This window comes from Melopsittacus undulatus, chromosome 6 (genome assembly GCF_012275295.1).
Source record: "Melopsittacus undulatus isolate bMelUnd1 chromosome 6, bMelUnd1.mat.Z, whole genome shotgun sequence".
Taxonomy (NCBI): Eukaryota; Metazoa; Chordata; class Aves; order Psittaciformes; family Psittaculidae; genus Melopsittacus; species Melopsittacus undulatus.
In genome coordinates this window covers 13,408,239-13,427,829 of record NC_047532.1, presented here as the reverse complement: position 1 = coordinate 13,427,829, position 19,591 = coordinate 13,408,239, and the positions used below count along the sequence as shown (strand labels likewise).

Below are 19,591 nucleotides of genomic sequence, written 5' to 3'. Positions count from 1 at the left end.
CTAGCAAGTAACTGTCTCAGCATCAGGCCCTGAGCATGATGAACCACCATTCTGTGGGGCAGGGTTGTTGCACTGTCGTTTCCTTGTTCGTTGACCTCCTGAACATGGAGACCAGCTGGCCCAGCAACCCCAGTTTCCATTAATGGCTGCATCTGCAAAAAAGGACCCAAAGCCAGAAAGAATTGTCAGAATAGAGCAGCTCTTTCCATGGGAATAGCTGTCAGCTTCCATGAATCACATTTAATACAAACAGCTCTGCCCCTGTCCACACCACGAAGAATAGTCAGCAACGAAGAGTGATTGTTTTAAAGATGTTAATTCTCTGCTCAATATTTCTGGCGTTCATTCAAACTATACTTTATACAGCAAGGACAAGGGAAAAAACCTAATTAGCTTTATATTTGTTTGTAGGATGTTTCTGTCTCAGACTTAGTCAATGCTAGGTAAGGAAAATAGCAACTAAACTCGTGTCAGCCACATTCTGAGGTGCTAGGGGAAACGTTAGCACGTTCCTCTTCAATGAACAACAGCTTGAATATTCAGTTTTATATCCATTGCTTTTCCTATTACACTGTTTCTTCTGGACCCTGAGCATGTGAGTGACATAAATCCAAAATCCTGAGAATCACGGACCTGCACTTGGAGGCAATACATAAAAGGAGGAAAGGGGCATGAGGAAGGAAGTTACATGTTGACAAGTGGATGGATGTGAGTCTTTTGGAGGGTTGGATGCGATTATGCATGTGGTAAGCAGGCTGGAACAAGGTGTAAGAGACTCCACAGTTTAAAGTTCCATAGAATCCCTTAGAAACACCCACAGAATTGACCCTCTGCTTGGTGAAATCTTGGCTTAAAACGCTTTTCAGCCTGGCTTAGTTGGGACACAGTCGCACAGAATGAATACTGGATCACAGACTGTAAACAAAGCTCAATGATAGATGCAATACATCAAATTGTGGGATGGTGCCAGAGCTCTGAGTGCCTGAGATCTGGTATTATTTAGCACCTAAATTAACGAGCTGGAAGAAGTAAACAAAATGATTAAATCCACCGATCATCTCAAACTCGGAATCAAGAGCATCAGTTGGAAGACAGCAGTGACAGAAAAGTGACCAAGAAGCATTAGTAAATGCTTCAAAACAACATAATAAGATTTAAAGATTAAAATGTGTGGTAGCATATCTGAGGGAAAACAGTTTGCAACATACTGGCTGCATCAAAGGGAAAAACTTAAGAAACGAACTGTTGGAAACCTGAGGCTTGTCTTGGATTGTAAATTAGGTAGGAGTTTGTATTCTGGTACAAATGCCAGGGACATTTATGCATGTTAGCACTGCAAAATAAAGCCACCCCCCTGTGAGTGGCAAAGAAATATAGAAGAGGACAGGCAAAGGATATCTGTCACCTTTGCAGCACCCTAACACCTTGTCAGTTGTGCTGGATATAGCAGGGCCAGACAGCACATTACTCCCCATCCATCAGCTGCCATCCCTGGACACTCTTAGGTATATCTGGGACTGTCTCCATGGATCTGGGGTCCATTTTACCTTTCCTCTCATTGATCTCACAGGCAGTGCCACTGTAGCCAAGGGGACACAAGCATTCACACTTGGTTCCTGAAAGTAAGCAGAGATGGTGGGATTAGAGACTTCAGGTCACAGCTCACTCCAGACACCCATTTGTTTTCAGAGTTTCATCTTCTGTGAGGAAGAGACAGCAGGTGAATTATCAGCATCTTTCTCTAATGGTGAGAGTATAAAACAGCAATAAAGCAGGGAGCTGTGACTACCCTGCCATCCCTCTCACCTTCCTGGTCATTTATGTCTGTGGCTGCTATTGCAGCTCAACCTCAACTACACCGGTGCAGCAATTCAGCAAGCCAGGGTACCACAGAGTTCCCCTGCTCATCTCCAAAAGAGATTATCTTGGTAGAGCTGAGAGGGAGCAAACTGCAGGATCAAGAATGAGCACCCAGAACAGGAGCATTCCAGCTTGGCTTTGTGGCAGAGGAAAAGTCCATGTAACCCTGCTCTCGCTGCCCAGGGCTGGGATGTGCATCCCACAGCAGAGGAACTCCCACTTAGGAAAATAAATGGTCATTTAAAACCTCTTGTTGAGAAGATCCTAAAAGAAACTCTAACTTGACTCAGCTCCTAAAAAGTTATTTAAACAAGGGTAATCAAGAGACAAATCCTTTAAGTGCTACAATCAACTAGCTGGTATGTGAAAGGATGGTTTCTGCATTAGATGATACATTTAGATGATAACGATTCTCATCAGGACTTTTGCAGATGCAGATTGGAATTAGGCACTTGACAAAATGGTCCTTTTGTTAGAAGCTCTCATCACATCATATCTCTCTGTTTAAGCAGTGCAGTTTTCATTCAATTTGATTATTTTTCCCCTTCATTTTTAAATCACAACCTGCTTACAAAGGAGGACAGCTTCTATTAAAAGTGGGGGGAGGTGATGGTGCTAACTGCGCTTGGCACTTGCATGGTGCTTTTCATCTTCAAAATGCTTTTGCAAACACTAATTAATGCTGAGACAGTAGTCACTTCTCTAGGAGGATGGATGCAGTCTTAAAAGCAAAGGAGGAGACTTAAAGATGTCAAGGCTTTTATTAAATGTATAATTGAGAAGGAACAAATTCTTCCACAAAACTGATACAGATGGTCACCCCCATTTACAAAGACACATCCCTTGACTTTACCAGCTTTACTTACTGGAGGCACTGAAGAAACAGACCAAGTTAGATACCAAAAATTAATTGCCTGGAAAAGAAATGACAGGAGAAACGAAAGAGCAGATCACTTACCAACCTTACTCACTCCCCACATATTCCCAGTTCATTTCATTCATAGAGAAGAGGTGCAAAATCCACCCACCTTGCAGAAAGGCGATGCCATTGCTGTGGCAGGGAGCACAGCGACAAGAACTTGTCTCCATCTGAAACTCATCAAGAGCCCGTTGCAGGTTTTCTTTTATTGTGATTGCATTGGCCAAGTCAGTTGGAGTCACCAGCTGATACAGTGGCTCTGCCTACAGGGAGGGAAGAAACTGCATGGAAATCCAGATTTAAGATTGGTGTGAGCATCGCTGGGCTCAGTGGCAGCACAGCTGGAGAGGGAAATAAAGGCTCCAGGTTTCCCATTAGTATTCCCTTAAACCTTGCAAACAACAAGGCAGCAGTATCAGGAATACTCACAGCAATCCTTCCCTTGGTTTATAACACCAAAGGAGTTGCAAACACATAACAAAATACAACAGTTAGTTAACAAACTGGCAAAGAAGTTTCATTGACTCCTTTCTCATCCATTCTTTTGATATTGACAGTTTCCAATCAGTTTTGCTCAAACTTATGTTTCCTGAGGGCTCTTGCACTCTGATTTAAAGAAGGTCCCCCCAAACCCACTCACAGGACTCTCCTTCATTCCTCCTACAGCCACACAGCACAGCCAGAGGCGCATGGTCAAAGGCATTCAAACTGGCACTTTCACTATAACCACTTCACATTTCAAGGCTGATTTCTCTCTATGAAGCCAAGATAAGGGTTTCCACTGTCTTCAGAAGGGAGAGGATAGTGATCTTCATCTGCAGATGGGGTCAGTGGGAGAAGATATGGGGGTGCAAAAAACAGTGAACATGCAGTAGGGACCAATACAACTTCGGCCTGCTCATCTGTTTTTCTCCTGAAAACAAGGGAAAGTTAAAGAATGGTCTCAATATTGCCAGTCATTCACTGATGCCAGAGGCATCCTCAATCTACAAGAAACAGAAGAATGCTTCAATAAAATAATGCTCATTTCCTCCTGCTGTACATCCTCTCTCCATCAATTATGTGATCCATACTTTGCCTTTTGAATTCAGATCATACAAATGAGGAAATACACTAAGAGTGACCTGCCAAGTCCCTTCAGCAGATGATTTATGAACTGATTTGCTTTAGTTTTCCCTAACTAAGCATTCTTGGGCTGACATTTAGTCACACTCTGCTGGTACTTTTGATCTTCAAGCCCCACAGGGGTATTGGTATGGAAATGAAGGATTATAGATAACCAAATCCAAATTACATCAGTCCACTGGGCAGCCTGGTCACTGATGCCAGGCAGGACAAAGAACATCACCATTTCTTGTGGGAGCATTTTCTGCACGTGGGATCTAGCACAGAGGGTTGCAGTTCTGCTGTATCCTGCCCAGAGACCTCCCAGGACACTTCTGAAAGGTCAATCCACAGCACACCAGGGGTTTGGGAAAGCCACCTCTGCTGCAGCAAGTGCTAGGCAGGCATTGGCTGTGTTTCCAAAATAGGGGTTTTTGCTTTGTTTCATAGTTTTTTGGAATTCATCTCTTTTTTTTAGTGTAATGTCAGGATTTTCAATGAGGAACAAGCACCTTTTACAAATAGATTTGCTGCCTAAAATGGAATTTCACTATTAAATCAAATACAATACAATCAAATACAATAATAGAATTAACTTCCAACACTACCAGTCCAAACTCCTGTTTAAAAGGGTATTTTGACATTAAAAATGATGAGCCAGAATAGCTACATACTTCTGCTCACTTTTTACTCTTACACGGCCTTGCAGTTCTAAACCTCTTCAGGATCAAAACCCCTTCACATTTCAAAACCTAACTTGTATTTGTAAGGTTTAGCTAAGCTGCACGAACACTCAGGCATAGGTGGTGAACTACCTGACCCTCTGAACTAGAGAGAATTGTGGATGAATAGTCACTGGTGTTCACAGAAGGCAGGAGAAATTTCAAGAACAAAAAATATCCTCATAAAACATATGCTGCCAGATACATATTTGATAAGTGGTACATTGGATCATCTGACCTGCTTGGTAGGCATTAGGTGACCACATCTGCATTGCCAAGTTAGAAGTGTTAGAGGTCTTTACTTCAGATATGTCCAACACATCACACCTTTGATTTTCTGAACACCCAGTCTTAGAGAAACTAATTTGCATTACATACATCTATTATTTACCCCATAAATCTTCCTGTTTTCTTTAAATCCTGTTTAGTCAAGCACAGAGTTCTCCAAGCTGCTCTGCCAAATAAGGCTGAATGAAGTGATGGGCACAGTACCTTTAGCTTTATGATTTCAGGGTTGTACTGTACAGCATCTCCCCACTCCTGCATGAGCGCAGCTGTCGGCAGGTCTTTGTAAGCCAATGTGGTAATGTGTTCACTTGCTCCACCACGAACAAGGACGATGAAGTCTTCCACATACAGTTTTTTGGAGGTGCTGTCTGCAAAAACACATTCAGGAAGTGGCCAGCTCTGCTCAGGTATGTCTTTGTGGATTGCAGCTGAATCCCAAACGGGTTTGGGTTGGAAAGGACCTTAAGGCTCATTCAGTTCCAACCCAATGCCATGGCAGGGACACCTTCCACTGGAGCAGCAGCTCCAAGCCCCTGTGTCCAACCTGGCCTTGAGCACTGCCAGGGATGGGGCAGCCACAGCTTCTCTGGGCACCCTGTGCCAGTGCCTCAGCACCCTCACAGGGAACAACATCTTCCTAGTACAAGATACTGATATTCCAAATACAAGATATTGAGATAAAAGCTAACAGGTAAACAGCCCTGTATATGACCTATCCCACCGAGAGGGCGAAAATGGGCCTCTTGAAGAGAAAAAGGCCACACCTGAAGCCTGGTTTCCTATGCTGCATATCCTGTGCCCTCCTTGCAGCAATACTTCCATCCTCCTTTCCTGCACCCTGTATCTTGACCCTAAATTTCCTCCCTGTGGTTAAAAGCTTGCAGGTCATTCCACAGCCCGATGCTCCTCACCACCATGAATACTGCCTGTTCTCCTCTGCATATCTTCAGGTGCATCCTCCTCCCACTGCAACACCCTCAGCTTCCCATATGTCCCCTGAGGCTTCCACAACACCATTACCTCCCTGCTTTCCTCATTCGGGCTTTTTTGGGTGCAAAAAAGAGCATGTTGGGCTGCTCTGCTGAGAGCTGGGTTGATTGGTAACACAGCACCAACCAGGTTGGCAATGATTGATCTGTCCCTGCTTTTCTCTGGGACATTGAGCAGATAACCTAGCAAATAACCAAGCTTTGAGATATCTACACCTCTGCTAAGCAGGCAAGATGACAAAATCTTGTTTTCACTATGACAAATGCTAGAAATTAAATGGGAGAAGTGCTTCATGCTTACCTCCAATCTCTTTCAGAAGGGATTTACAGCCGGCATCAGTTATTCCAAGACTCAGATAGATGCTGTAAATATTTGCACCAATATTAAAGCCACGCTGTGCACATTTCTGGACGTCACTCAGAGAAAAACCTTAAGTAGACACCAAAAATTTGGAGTGTTTTAATAGAAATGTTTGATGTTTTATGTCCATCTACACAGAAAATGAGAGCTGATAAGTATTTTTCCTCTGGGGAAAAAAGATGCGATGAAGAAGCCTTTTTTGGATATTGAACAGATCTATACACAATGAAATTAAATTTCTATCTTTTATAGAACTCTGAAATCAAGGGGAAATGCAAGGTAAATGCTGGAAGAGGAGGCTTTTAATTGCTAACCCAGCTGTACTGGGTTGTGCAGAGCTGCAATGGGTGGGAGCCTGGGCTGTGACTCCAAATGTCTTTGACAAAGGACTACCCACCACTCACTCCCATCATCAGGAGCCAGACTTACTCAGAGTACCAGATGAAGCAGCTTTTCCTCCCTTTGTTACCTCACATCTCCAGTCCTTTGCTGCCAGAAGAACAGTAAGTGTTTCATGGAAATTTCTCCATAAAGCTCTACTACAGTGTTTTTTCCTGACATATAAGAATTTGTGCTAAAAATCTGCAAATCCTTGGTATGTTCTTCTCCAAAGCCCTCGCTGTCCTGACACTCAAGAATCTTTAAGCAGTTATCATGGTGAAACACCAGATATTACATTCAAGTGTCCTGTTTCTTTCTCTGCTTTTTTGTTGTAATCCCCCATCTCTCCCTGAATTCTTTACTTTTTTTTAGTTAAACTCGTGTCCTGATGATGCAAATGAGCTTGTACAAGAGTTACGTAGCTCACAACACAAGTATTGCTGTATGTCTGTCGTGTTCTTATGCTCTTCTCATACATCTGATACTGGCCAGTGTCAAGATCAGAAGAGAAGATGCACTGAGTTTAGGGTTGACATAGGATGGCCCCTATTAATGCTCATAGTCATGTACACCTGAGGGCAAGAACCACTATTTTATGACATCCTTGTACAGCACAATCCAGACATCTCTCCTGCTGCCTTTCCCACTGAAAGTATTAAAGTAGGAACCACAGCCACATCTGATGCATTGGATTATATGTAAGAGAAGTGCAAGTACTCACTATATGATGTAACATTTGATACTATACAGAATCATAAAACAGTTTAGGTTGGAAAGGACTTTAAATCTCATTCAGTTCTAATTCCCTGCCACAGGCAGGGACACCTTCCACTAGAGCAGCTTGCTCCAAACCTCTGTGTCCAACCTGGCCTTGAGCACTGCCAGGGATGGGGCAGCCACAGCTTCTCTGGACACCCTGTGCCAGCCCCTCAGCACCCTCACAAGGGAAGAATTTCTTCCCACCTGCAAAAGAAGACCTGATTTCCAGCACAAACAGCACAAACATAATGGATTTGAAGGGAAAAACCCGGGTTCTCAGACTAGACCTACCAATTCCCAGTGAGAACTTACAGCTCAGCTCAGCTCAGCTCAGTAGTTGGTACTACTGCAGGATTCTCATCTAGGACAGCACATGCTGACAAGTAGTATTTTGATGCAAACAGTAATTTGCATTAGTTCAAAGAAACACAGCTTGTGATGGGCCCACACCAACAGCTGAGAAGTTGGTCAGTGCTAATGATTTGAATATCTGAAATCTGAATCTAAATTCTGTCCCTCTGGGCTGTATCTAACTACAGCATAAGCGACTTCCTAGACAGCAGAGAGCAAACTGAGTCACACACAGCAGAGTCCACAAAATGCTTTTGCAAACAGCAAAGGCAGTTACTCACTCCCATGCCAATGAATAAATAAGAGAGTGCAGCTATTGATTAATGTCACACGGACTGCTCTGTCCTACACAACAATCATCATTTCTCGCAGAAAAGGAAGCCAGAGTCAAAGAGCAGGAGCAATGTCAGGCACAAGAGTCACCCAGCAAATTATTTACTGTTTCCTACATGCTGGAAAAGCTCTCGAGGCGAAAGGTGTTTCAAAACTGTCATTTGAAAAGCAATGGAAAAAGAACTTGGGTGAAGGTTTTCAAAGCTAACAAAAGCATTCAGCTACACAATTCTCATTCATCTCAACATCTTGTCAGCCTCCAAAACGTGTCATCTAAAATACTTGCTACAGGGCCCTTTTTCTGTGAACTGGCAGCACCCACAGCTGGAGAGCTAGATGAAGCCCATGATGCTGAGCATGCTTTGAAAACCAGGCTCTTTATTCACTGTCATGAAGCACTTATACTCCCATATTTCCTGCAGGCTTTCTTTGAGATGTTGTTGACTCCTTTTTCCACTATGTCTGTTTTCTGACCTCAGACCTGAACCATCGCTGGGTGCCTGCAGAGGGGTTTTCCCACCAAAAAGCTGTCTCCAAAGCTTCTTCACAACCACATACCTGCCTTTTGGAGCTCACTGCTGTTCATGACTAAAGTATATTCATAGATGCCACCAACAGTAGCCTCCGTGATGTAATGGGTGCCATAATCTCTGTAAAGCTCTCGGTACTCCCCATAGCTGTACTCCGATGGGAGCTGATGGAGTCTCTGCAGGAACTCATAATGCAGCATCAGGGCTCGGGGCTTCAGCTTATAAGCAGCAACAGCCAGCTCAGAACGGGCATGAATGAATTTGCTGGACTACAAGAAACACAGAGGCACAAGAGAATCCAGAACTGAGGGATGATATTCTTGTGACAGCATGTAGTTATTTGCTATTAAATAATTCATGCTGGTCAGGATTTATCAACTTAAGCTTGCAACTGGAAAGCTTTAAATTTAGCAAAACCAAACCTTTTAGTAGCAAAGTTTCTGAAAATCAGGATTCTGACTGGTGTTAGAGAGGGTAGAAGGAAGAGGGAAGAGGGAGAGACACCCATTATATGTAAGGTGGTGCCTTAGAGCATGACTGCGACATGGGCTCCAGAGGCTCCAAGCTCTGCTCTGACAGATGCAGGGTGCAAGGACACAAGCAGCATCCCTTGAGACTGCTCTACCCCTAATAATGTTGACCAGCCTTTGCCTCTCACAAGCTATCCTGAAAGATTATGAAATCTAAAATCCTGGTGATTTATATGTGAAATGGGAATTCTGATCCACATTAATATTTATATTCCACAGCATATGCCATTAATGAAACTCAAAGGAAAAAAGGAAGCACAAACACACACACGTATTTAAATGTCTCCGTGTAGATACGTGTACAGGGATAAACTTTATGTCTCCCCATTTGGGCATAAAGGTCAAGAACAGAAGAAGTATTTTGTTATGTTCAAAGGATTTAATGTCCGTTTTTGGGGGGCCAGCAGGACAAGCACATGGGGGGTTCAATGTAGAACTCTGTAGGTTAAATAATAAAATCAAGACTTAGTATTGGGTTTCTTTATGGATATATATGCAAATGCTTCTCACACACCCCTGATCTTGTCATGGGAAATACCTCTTTGCAGGAAGCAAATGTGAGTTTAATAGCAACATGGAACACTCTGCCATTCCTGAGTGCACTTTATATTGTAGGGAGAGACATAGATCAGTGCTACTATTAAAGAATTGACAAGAGCTAGGTTTGTTTACTGCAATAACAGATAAAAAAAAAGAGAAATCAAATGATGCTGCACACTACTTCAGACTAAATCTCATAAACCAGTCCTAGGAGTTATAGATTAAAGCATCTCCAGCCAGCTTAAAGTGTGCCTCAGATCACAGCAACAACCAAATCTCTGCAGACGAGACTGGAAATGATTGTGCCATCCTTATTTTGTGTTGTGCGTGAATGATGTGGTCAATGATGTACTCAGCAGACAGACCACATCAGCCAAAGTAAAATGGCACGTGTCTGTGTAAAATTAAACCCATGGAAGGCCTGCTAGAAGCCTTTGTTTTACTTTATTGTCAATGCTGCCCCACAATTCAACACCTTGGCTTCGCTGTTTGCATTACCAAATGCAAAGCGATAGCTTCTGCCTTGCTGATGCCCCTAAAAGAGGGATGGCTCTTCATGTGGGAGATGATATTCAGCAATGATGGCACAGACACTGCCGAATACCATTCATACATAGATGCATATTGTGTGGATAACAATAGCCATCCACGTCACAATCTGCTTTCTGGACTGTGTGTACAGGTGCAGGAATTTCTAGAACTGCATAAATCCTATTTGCCCTTCTTTCACCCCATATTTCTCTACTCGTACTGTAACCCACCCATAGGGCAGAGAGAACCTTGGGCTCCAGTGTTCTCTATCTGAACCCCAGTTCTACCTGTGCAGATTCCCTTGGAGGAGTCACTGTGTTGCTTATACACACTGACCTTCCAGACTGCTTTGGCATCAGTGGTAAGAACCTCTTAATGGCTGGCAGGGCAAGGTGCACTGCATCCCATGGCCAGGACACAGCACCAAGACTCTGTTAGCAATGACGCTTGTACATCTAGTAGCAAGTCCACTGTATGGAGGAAAGGTAATTCAAAGTGGATTCTTAGTTTCTTTTCTTTCTAAACGACTTCACTACAAACATCCAAATGTGGATGCCCAGCAGGACACTGGACGATTGCAATAGATTGTGGCTGACTTTGGAGGTCAGGCAGGCTGGTTCCTGGCCGACAGGTGAATAGAAAAGCTCCTGGATGCTGTAAGCACAGATGAAGTTGTTGTGGCCTTAGTAAACACTTGACCAACACAAACTGTAAAGTCCCATCAAGAGGAAATATTTCATGTATCCTAGACAGAGCTGCTGGCCTAAGGATGAGGATCAGACCGATATACACACAGATACAAACAACATGTTAGCAGAGGATTAAGTGGAGCAGTGCTTACAGTTGAAGAAAACCTTTTCATCCTTTGAATGAACTTCTTGAACCTGTTGTCATTTGAATTGTAACCAAGTTCAAACACTCGTGGTATTTTTATACCAAAGCTGAAGCTAGACTGCGAAGCTTTTGCCTTCAGGACACTGCTTTCATAATCTGAGTAGGAGTCGTATTCAGTCATTGTAAATTCATATTTGCCTTTGGTCTAAAAAGAAAGCAAAAACACATCTAATTTCCTGCATAGCAGTTGTATACCTGAAGCACAGGGAAGGAATACAGATACAAATATACTTGTGAATTAATGCTTGCACTTTGAAGATGAAAAGCCTTGTATAATTGCAAAGCACTATTATTATTAACACTGGTACTTCAAGAATACTTGATTTACAGCAGCAGGAAAGCTACTATCTCCCCTGTACTGCGATGACCTTAGGCTTTTACTTAGTATGTCAATCTCATGCAAAGAAGGTGAATCTCAAACAGAGGCATCAATTAAAGTATGAATTCTAAAAGGAAAAGGTTTCCTAGTGGGCAACACTCAAAAATATCTTGTTATGTCATCAAAAGCATTAAGGTCAAATATATAACATTTGAAGTACAGCTTTGAAGCTTTCACACAAAGCATGTGGTGTGCGGCTATATCCTAGGCTGTTGCACTAGGACAGCTTTCCCAGCCTGGCTCCTGAGGTACTCTACAATGCTGGGTGGCTTTTGGGCCCTCTTGGACAGATGGTGTCGGGATGGTCAGGCTCAGTTTTCACAATGACAAGGTCCAAGGGAATATGCATCTTACATGAAAGATGCACTTGCATCTGTTCAAGTGCACATGGATATTGTAAGGGGATGTGTCCAGCTTCATAGATATAGGTATGATGATGTTCTAGAAGCAGGGCTAAATTCAGTCTCATTCCATTTGGTATCATGAATTTTGTGATGCTTTATAAAATGATTAATAATGCAGCTTTATCAGTATTGCACACTAAATCTATTGGAACATACACATGTATATTTGCAGGCAAATCTCACATACCTCTGGTGTGTAGCTTTCTACATTGTACGGCTTTCTGAATCTAGTGTCCATGATATAATGGGGAGAACATCCCCCAGCATAGTACCTGTGATCAAGAACTAATCCTTCCAAGTTGTTTGTGAAGATATTTAACCTGTACATAAAGCATAACAGCAAAATGCTAAGATTATTATCTATTTTGATGTAAAGATCAAATGCTTTGGCTAAGAACAGCAAAAGACTGTTCTGTTTGGCTGAAGGCTCCTTGTTTCATACTTGGACAGAGCCTTGGGTGACATGGTCTAGTGTGAGGTGTCCCTGCCCATGGCAGTGGGGTTGGAACTGGATGATCTTAAGGTCCTTTCCAACCCTGAGTATTCTATGATTCTTTATTTTGAAACCCCAAAAGACAGTTTTGCCTCTTTCCCTGCCTGACCAACCCAGTTGTTCCAGAAAAACTGACTAACAAGAAAGCAAAAGAGAGTCAAATTTGGACACTTTGATCAATATGAAAAGTAATTTACACACCCAGCTACAAGCGACACCAGAGATTCCTGCCACCAGCACCGGCAACTTTTGTAGCCTGTACTAGACCAATATGGGAAGAGCAGAACAAACTGGACCAGCCAACCCCTTGTTCCCCCAGGCTGCCCACCCTGAGCCTCCCCAAACGCCCACACTAGTACAGCAGCATCCAGCAGGCTCTTCAAAGACAGATTTGCCAACCCATGTCATTAATCCATGCTATTTTTCAATTCACCTTTCTTTGCTCTGGTTTATCAGTCCTAGTCTTTGCCAGGTTGGTCACAGATCAACCAGAGGTCAGGAGAGGGAACACGAATAAAAGTACTCAAGCAATTGTCCTTGAAAACACTGGGAGGCTTCCATTTGATTTTAGTGGATGATGGACAGTAATCTTAACCTAAGAAAGTATGCAGCAGTGCAACCTTTTTAGCTGAGGCGATTAAACCCTATCATGTGCTTTTCCTATTGCTCCTGTTGCTCACTGTCAGGACCCCGTTGCATCACCCTCACAGCACACAGCTGAGGACATGGCACTCACCTCCACAAACTCACCCCCTAATAGTAACAAGAGTCATTAGATGAGAACACACCAAAAAGAAGATGAATTGCTAATAGTCCATGTTGTGTCCCTAGTAGCGCTCCAGTTCTCTGTTAGATCTGCCTCTCCTTATTTTGGGGAGAGGGATTTGTGTGATAATGACTCCAAAGCTGTAAAATATTAACTCTAATTTTAGAATCAGCTGGAAAGAAGGCAAGGCCACTGAAAGCAAATTACTGAGCAACTGTAGCTTCAAAGAGATGAGAAGCATGTTCCTATAATAGTCCAACATTAGTTTTAATTTTGATTAAACCCAGAAGTACAAAGCATTAGCAGTGACATGTGCAGCAGCCGCATCTCCAGAGAACAAGAAGGAAATTATAATTTTTTTTCCTTGCAATACGATTTTTCTGGGTTTTTTTTTATGTAAAAAGCATTTTTTTTCCCCTGCAGAATGAGAAAAAATTCTTTTCACCCAGTCTGATCTTACAGAAAGTTGCCAGTTTTAGCCTGCAAAAAGCTGGATCAATTCAGACTTGGGAGTTTAATCCCCACAAAACTGGAGTTTGCTAGCACGGAGGTTTAACCCCACCCCACTCCCGCAAAGGACATAAATTCCACAGCCTCTCACTGCCATGGAAGAAATCCAAGGAATTATAACCTTCCCCCAAACCAATACAAAAATACCAACGCAAGAGTACAAATCAGGTTTCAATGTTAGGCAATCCAAGATCATAGAATCATGGAATGTTTTGGGTTGGAAGGGACCTTAAAAACCACGGGCAGGATCACCTTCCACTAGACCAGGTTGCTCAAAGATGCTGATTTAAGTCACTCTGTAACAAATGATATAACGCTATCCTCAGACTTTAACAAACTTTCCTTTGCTTTTTTTCAGAATCACAGTTTGATGTAGTCTCTCAGTTCCTAAAGGATGGGACATTCCTGCTTCCCACAGGCTGGATTAGGCCAAAGTCTAACTGTATTTTCATCTGTGCAAAATAACTGGATTATAGAAACTCTCCCAATGATTCATTTAAGTGCAAGTACCCACAGACATCAGAGAAACCTTCGGTGCTGACACCTCCCTCTTTACTCACCAAGTTTTGGCACCACAAAGAGCTCACACAGGCCCTTGCACAACATTTGTAAACTGAGCTGATGGTCTCCAGGGGGTGCACAAGTGCCCTTGGGTATATCTGGGACTTTTACTCACCTCATTTTTCTCCAAAAGGCTCATAGAGTCAATAAGTATTTTCCCACTGGGCTTTGGATCAGGACCCCAAAGGCTGTCACATCCTAACTCCTGGATAGAACAGTTGCGGTGTCTTTCCTCTGTTCAACATTTGTGCCTGCAGCCACATGAGATTATTCTTATCCCTAAGAACCTCATGAAGGTCACTAACTTACCCTTTTGCCAGATTCTCTATTCCCCAGTATTGCTCCATCTTCCGGTCACATTTCTTAAACACTTTTTTGCAGTTCTTTTCATCTGACTGGTCCCCACAGTCATCATCCCCATTGCAAAGCAGTCTCCGTGGAATGCATCTCTCTAGGATGCAAGGTGTAAATTGCTCATAAACCAATCTATTATCGCACACTGACTCAGAGCCTTGAAACTAAAAACTCCTGTAATGAATGGTCATATAAGGTATGGAATATATTTCTTCTCTATCTGCACTGACTTGCCAAACTCCATCTGCTCTGTTTGGCTAAAAACTGTCCTAGTCTTATAATTCCTTATTCAACCTACAAAAACATCAACACCCTCATTAAAGGTATATAAAAAGACTTTTTTTTGTAGCTAAAATCTTCTAGTTTTGAGAACACATGCTGGAGATGGTTCACCTTCTTCAGATACCTTGTATATGGTATTATTTCCCTCCCCCTTTCCCAAGTACATAATTACTGAGTGGTCCTTTGGATACAGCTAACTGCTGTCTTGCTTTCCCATGCTGGTACAGTGTCCCTGAGTAATTAATTGTTAATAGGGATGGAGGGAAATGGCATGAGGCCCGCCACCATATCCCACTGTGTTCTTGGGCGTGGTGTCAAAGATGCCCTTGGGCACGTGTCAAGAATGCATGTTCTCCTATTGCTGTTGGATCCACTTGTGCTACAAGTTTTACTGATATAACTGGGCTTTAATTTCCTATTTGGAGATGTTAAAGACATGCTTTAGACTGACAGATGTTGGCTGATGGTTCACTCAAATCACTAATATAAACATGGTATAAATCACAGTGTAAACATGGCTGGACCAAGGTCAACTCCTGACATCTCTTTGGCCCTGCAAACTCTTGTAGAAGCATAATGTTCAGTGTAGTGGTTTCAGAGAAGCCACCTGAGCACCACCACTCCTCACCCCCTAAGTCCTTACCTGTAACTGCACACACAAAACCATCACATCTGACTTTATTCCTGCAAGGATTATTTGTAACACAGTCTTCAGTTTCTTTATCAGGGTAATCACAGGGATCTCCATTGAACTGAGAAGGTTGTTCCAGGCGAGCAAATCTGTACTGTGATGAAATAAAAAATATTGACTCAAAGTGCACAGAAATTGGGAATTTTACGCTTCCCTAGTTAAAAAAACAAACTTCGTGTTGGGAGATATGATCTAAGAGTGCTGTCATGTTAGAAAAAGAAGTGTCGGCAAAGAAGTGCGATGCTCGCAACGTGCCTCATCTCAAAGGTTTCTGATCTGCCACAGTTTCAATTCTACTAAGGAAGGATTGAGGACTGCAAGGGATGAAGGAAAGTTTGCTTTTCTTTGACAGTTTGTTTAAATGAGGCTGACAGAGTAGTGCAGGCATTTGCAAGAGGAAGGAAGGATTCGGTTACATCTCTTCTCTTTCAATTAGCACTAGTAACGACATCCCTTGTTATTTTCTGTCAGTGTATTTACTTGGCCCTCTGCATCATTAGGGATTTTTTCCGCCCACAACACTGCTGTGAAGCAGTCAATTACTCCGTCCAATATGTTAGCCCTCCTTTTTTCCCCAGCTTTTCAGATTAACTCTTTGATATGAAGCTTCACTCTTCCCAACTCCCATCACTGGTTATTCCTGCTTAAGCCTGGGAACGGCTTCTCCGACTTGTTAGCAGAGGTCTTTTTAGCAATGGGGATTTTGCTCTTCATGCTTCTGAGATCATTACTTTCATTTGATGGGGCTTCTTAGGTAGAAAATGCTCACTGCAGACAAGAAAAAGCATCTTAATCCTGAGAGGCAGCATCTCCAGGTCCCATGGGGGACCATTAGTGGGGATGGTGCTTTGCACTGAAGCTGGAAGAGGACTGCATTAGACAGAAAGGTACTGCAAAGCCTGGGCTTACACCTTAACAGGACAGTGAGACAGTCTGAAGTTTTTGGGGGTGGTGAGCTGAAGAGCTAAAAGCCACCTGAAAGCAAAAACCTGCAGTCTCACCTCACAGGGCTTTCCTTGGCAGCTCCATGCTGTTTGCCCACCCCATGGACAAAAGAGACAAGGATTTGCCTCCTGGTTTCTCAGGCTTCGTGCCTAAACCACAAACACTCACCCTTTTCTTTTGGCAGGGGTCACACTGGCTCCATGAGGACCATGCAGACAGCGTGCAGTCACGGGGCTGCGGCAGGTTGCTCACAGACCGGATATGTCTGCTGTTGGTCATGCTCTCATTGATACCGCTGAGGTTAAGGGACTCTTTTTCACCACTGGATTCAATGACACAAGAGCTTCAGGGTGTGAAATCACCGAGTTGTGAGGACAGAGCAACATGGCCTACCCATAGGCAAAACTACTCACCAAAGAGAACTAACGCTTGTTAGACCTCATCAGATCTTCTATGCAGCTTCTAGATTTCAGTACTGGTATTGATTCATACTGGTATTCAGTACTGGCATTGATTTTGTGCTGGTATAGATTCTATATGAACCCAATCCACTCTTTAATACCCATGAGGAGACCCACTGCACAAGAGTAAGTCTGCAGAGCACTCAGGAGGGGTGACTCCAGAACACACGTTTGATCTAGCATGGAAACTCAATCCATGTCCCCACCAACACAGGGATTTATCTCAACCTGTGTAAGCCCTACCAAGTGGCCAGCAGCAAAATCTGCATGATCAGTTGCTGCCCTTGTGCCATCGCTCCCTGTTGCTTGTTATATGTGCAGGACTTTGGTATTTTGCTGCTGTACATGATAAACAGCTCCAAGGTCAGACATGGCCACGACAAACACCAGGCCTGATGCTAAGGGTTGGTGTGCATTCAGCACATAAACAGCATAAACACCTTCCTTTGGTGAGCAGCCTAGTTTTTCTCTAGCTGGCCAGACCCTTTAGTCTTAGACTCTATTCTCAGTTCACAATAATCATTAACTCATTAACCCCATTCATCCCAGTAATGAACCTGAACCCCAGCTCCCTCTTGCTCTCTCACATGACAGCTGTCTCCCAGGTTTCCATGATGCCATGGCTAAAATGCTGCCTACTCTTTCAACAGATTCAGTACTTCTGACTAAATCCTCATCCCAGACAAACGCTTCCTTGTAGCACCTAATCTAAGTGGGAAGCTTTAGTAAAACGCTGACAATTAGTTTCTTTTCATACCTACTTTGACAAGTAAACTACCCCAGTGCTGTTCCCAATCCATCCACCAAGACAAGAAATAGCATCATCTGAAGCTTCAAGTACGATTTAGTGCCTGGCAAGGGGCTCTCCCATTACTGCGTATTAAAAATCACATGGAATATAGGAAATACAAAACCTCATCAGCTCACTGAGGCATGAAACCAGAGCTCAAAGTGCAGAGAACAGTGGAAAAACAGTTAGATTGGAAAGATTACAGTCACTGATTGACCACATTCCTCTAGAAGAGCAAAATGAATTAAGCTAGCAGGGAAGGAAACAACTATCAGCCACATTCTTGCCATTTATGTACTGAAAGGAAACAAAGCCCTGTCTCTCCAGCACACTGGCAGGCAGCTAGCACAGGAAGAGGTTGCAAGTCGCAAGCAGAATTCCACATTACAACAATTTGTCATCTCAGGTTTACCAAACAGGATTACTCCTCTAAAGGCAGACACATTACGCTACATTACTGCTACACAAATCGACATCAATTATGTGCCACACAATGTGAGAGCAGAGTCTGCACTGATTTTCACTCTGTATCACATTACCTCACAGACATCTCTTCAGGAACATTCACTTACCCAAAGCAATGAACAGTTAGGATGCAGAATAGGGTGTAAAGCAGCAACAGCATGATAGGGTATGGAACAAACATGGTGCGTGCTGTGCGTGTCGCTGCAAGGTACCATCGGCAATTCGGAACCATCCCTGTTCCTGTTCTGTCTGCCAAGGAGTGGTTTGAAAATGGTTCAGGTAGAAAAAGGTTGATCACCAGGTTGTTTCTGCACACTGTAAACAGCAGATGACCCACCACCTGGCACATTCACAAGGTAGATGTTGCAATTGTTGCTGCACAGCTTTCTGCAGGCAAGTGGGAAGGAAGCAAAGATCTGCCTAGAAGCAATTCACGCTTTCATGTGTAATGCTCCTTTCAAGGGATGGGGAAGAATGAATATTTCAACAAATGAAATACACTCGAGTCTTGGCAAGAGGGAAGTGATAAGTAAACTAAAAGCTTTCTAGGAATGGAGTGCAAAATCATTTATTGCTGCTTTTCATGTCTGTCTTACAGAGGAAGGCCAGGCATGAGGCATAAGCAGCCATTCTTATAGCTCAGGGAAAGCCTTCATCCCCAAATGGCTTTGTTGTCCCTCACTTGGGCTACAGCTGCACGGGGGGGACAAGAGCCCCACCCTTGGCTGGGCCCTTCCATAGAGATTCACTGCTCCATGCACCCGAAGTCTTGAGCCCTTGGAAGCAAGACCTGTCAGGGTATCAAATTAACTGTCTTGGTGTTTTCTAGCTATAATGAGTCATTTGCTCTCTTAAATGATCCTAACTGGGGCAGAGGACTTACCAAGGGCTGATTCCCATCAGTTCAGTTGGGTTTTCAAAGGAAGCTCAGGGTCTTCAAAGCCTTGCTGGGTTCAGTTGCTTGTTGTGCCTTCTCTCACTTCAGGTACAGCTTCTTTACTCCAGAGACACAACAGTCTTTCCCTTCATTTTCCTATCAGTCTTAACCTAAAATAAGCAGCTTAGAGGGGCAGAAGTTTTCTGAATCTGTGTTTCCCTGAGCATGATGATGACTATAATTGCCTTTTCCTACCTTTCCTCTGCTGGACAAGCAGTTCTTTGCAGAGACACAGTCTCACTCTGTGTGCAACTATGGCTTTTAGCAGCACAGTCTCTCACACTGGAGTAAGTCTTTGAGTGCTTTAGCAATACAAAGAATAAATACATTTTAATTTGCTCACTATGTGAATGATGGATGCTATATATAAAATCAGTCTTATTCACTAATACAAAACAAACCTGACAACCACAGCATTACTTGGCCCAGTACTGCACTTCTTAATGTGCCATAGTTACCTT

General features: G+C 43.2%; 1 protein-coding gene across 1 annotated transcript; it reads right to left on the bottom strand.

Moving 5' to 3' along the window:
• Positions 1-18,425, bottom strand: C8B (complement C8 beta chain). Its single transcript, XM_031050691.2, has 12 exons — positions 18,301-18,425; positions 16,646-16,820; positions 15,485-15,626; positions 14,515-14,656; positions 12,063-12,195; positions 11,040-11,237; positions 8,626-8,866; positions 6,184-6,312; positions 5,098-5,261; positions 2,889-3,042; positions 1,548-1,616; positions 1-152 (listed from the first exon to the last, which is right to left on the bottom strand). The coding sequence occupies exons 1-12, from the start codon at positions 18,423-18,425 to the stop codon at positions 1-3; spliced, it is 1,824 nt and encodes a 607-aa protein (XP_030906551.2).
• Positions 18,426-19,591: the final 1,166 nt, after the last annotated feature.

Coding starts and splice junctions, on each gene's coding strand:
- C8B (XM_031050691.2), bottom strand. CDS start 18,425: ATGGTTCCGAATTGCCGATGGTACCTTGCAGCGACACGCACAGCACGC. Junction 16,821..18,300: donor CTAACTGTTCATTGCTTTGG/GTAAGTGAATGT, acceptor CACACCCTGAAG/CTCTTGTGTCATTGAATCCA. Junction 8,867..11,039: donor TGAAAAGGTTTTCTTCAACT/GTAAGCACTGCT, acceptor TGTTTCTTGTAG/TCCAGCAAATTCATTCATGC.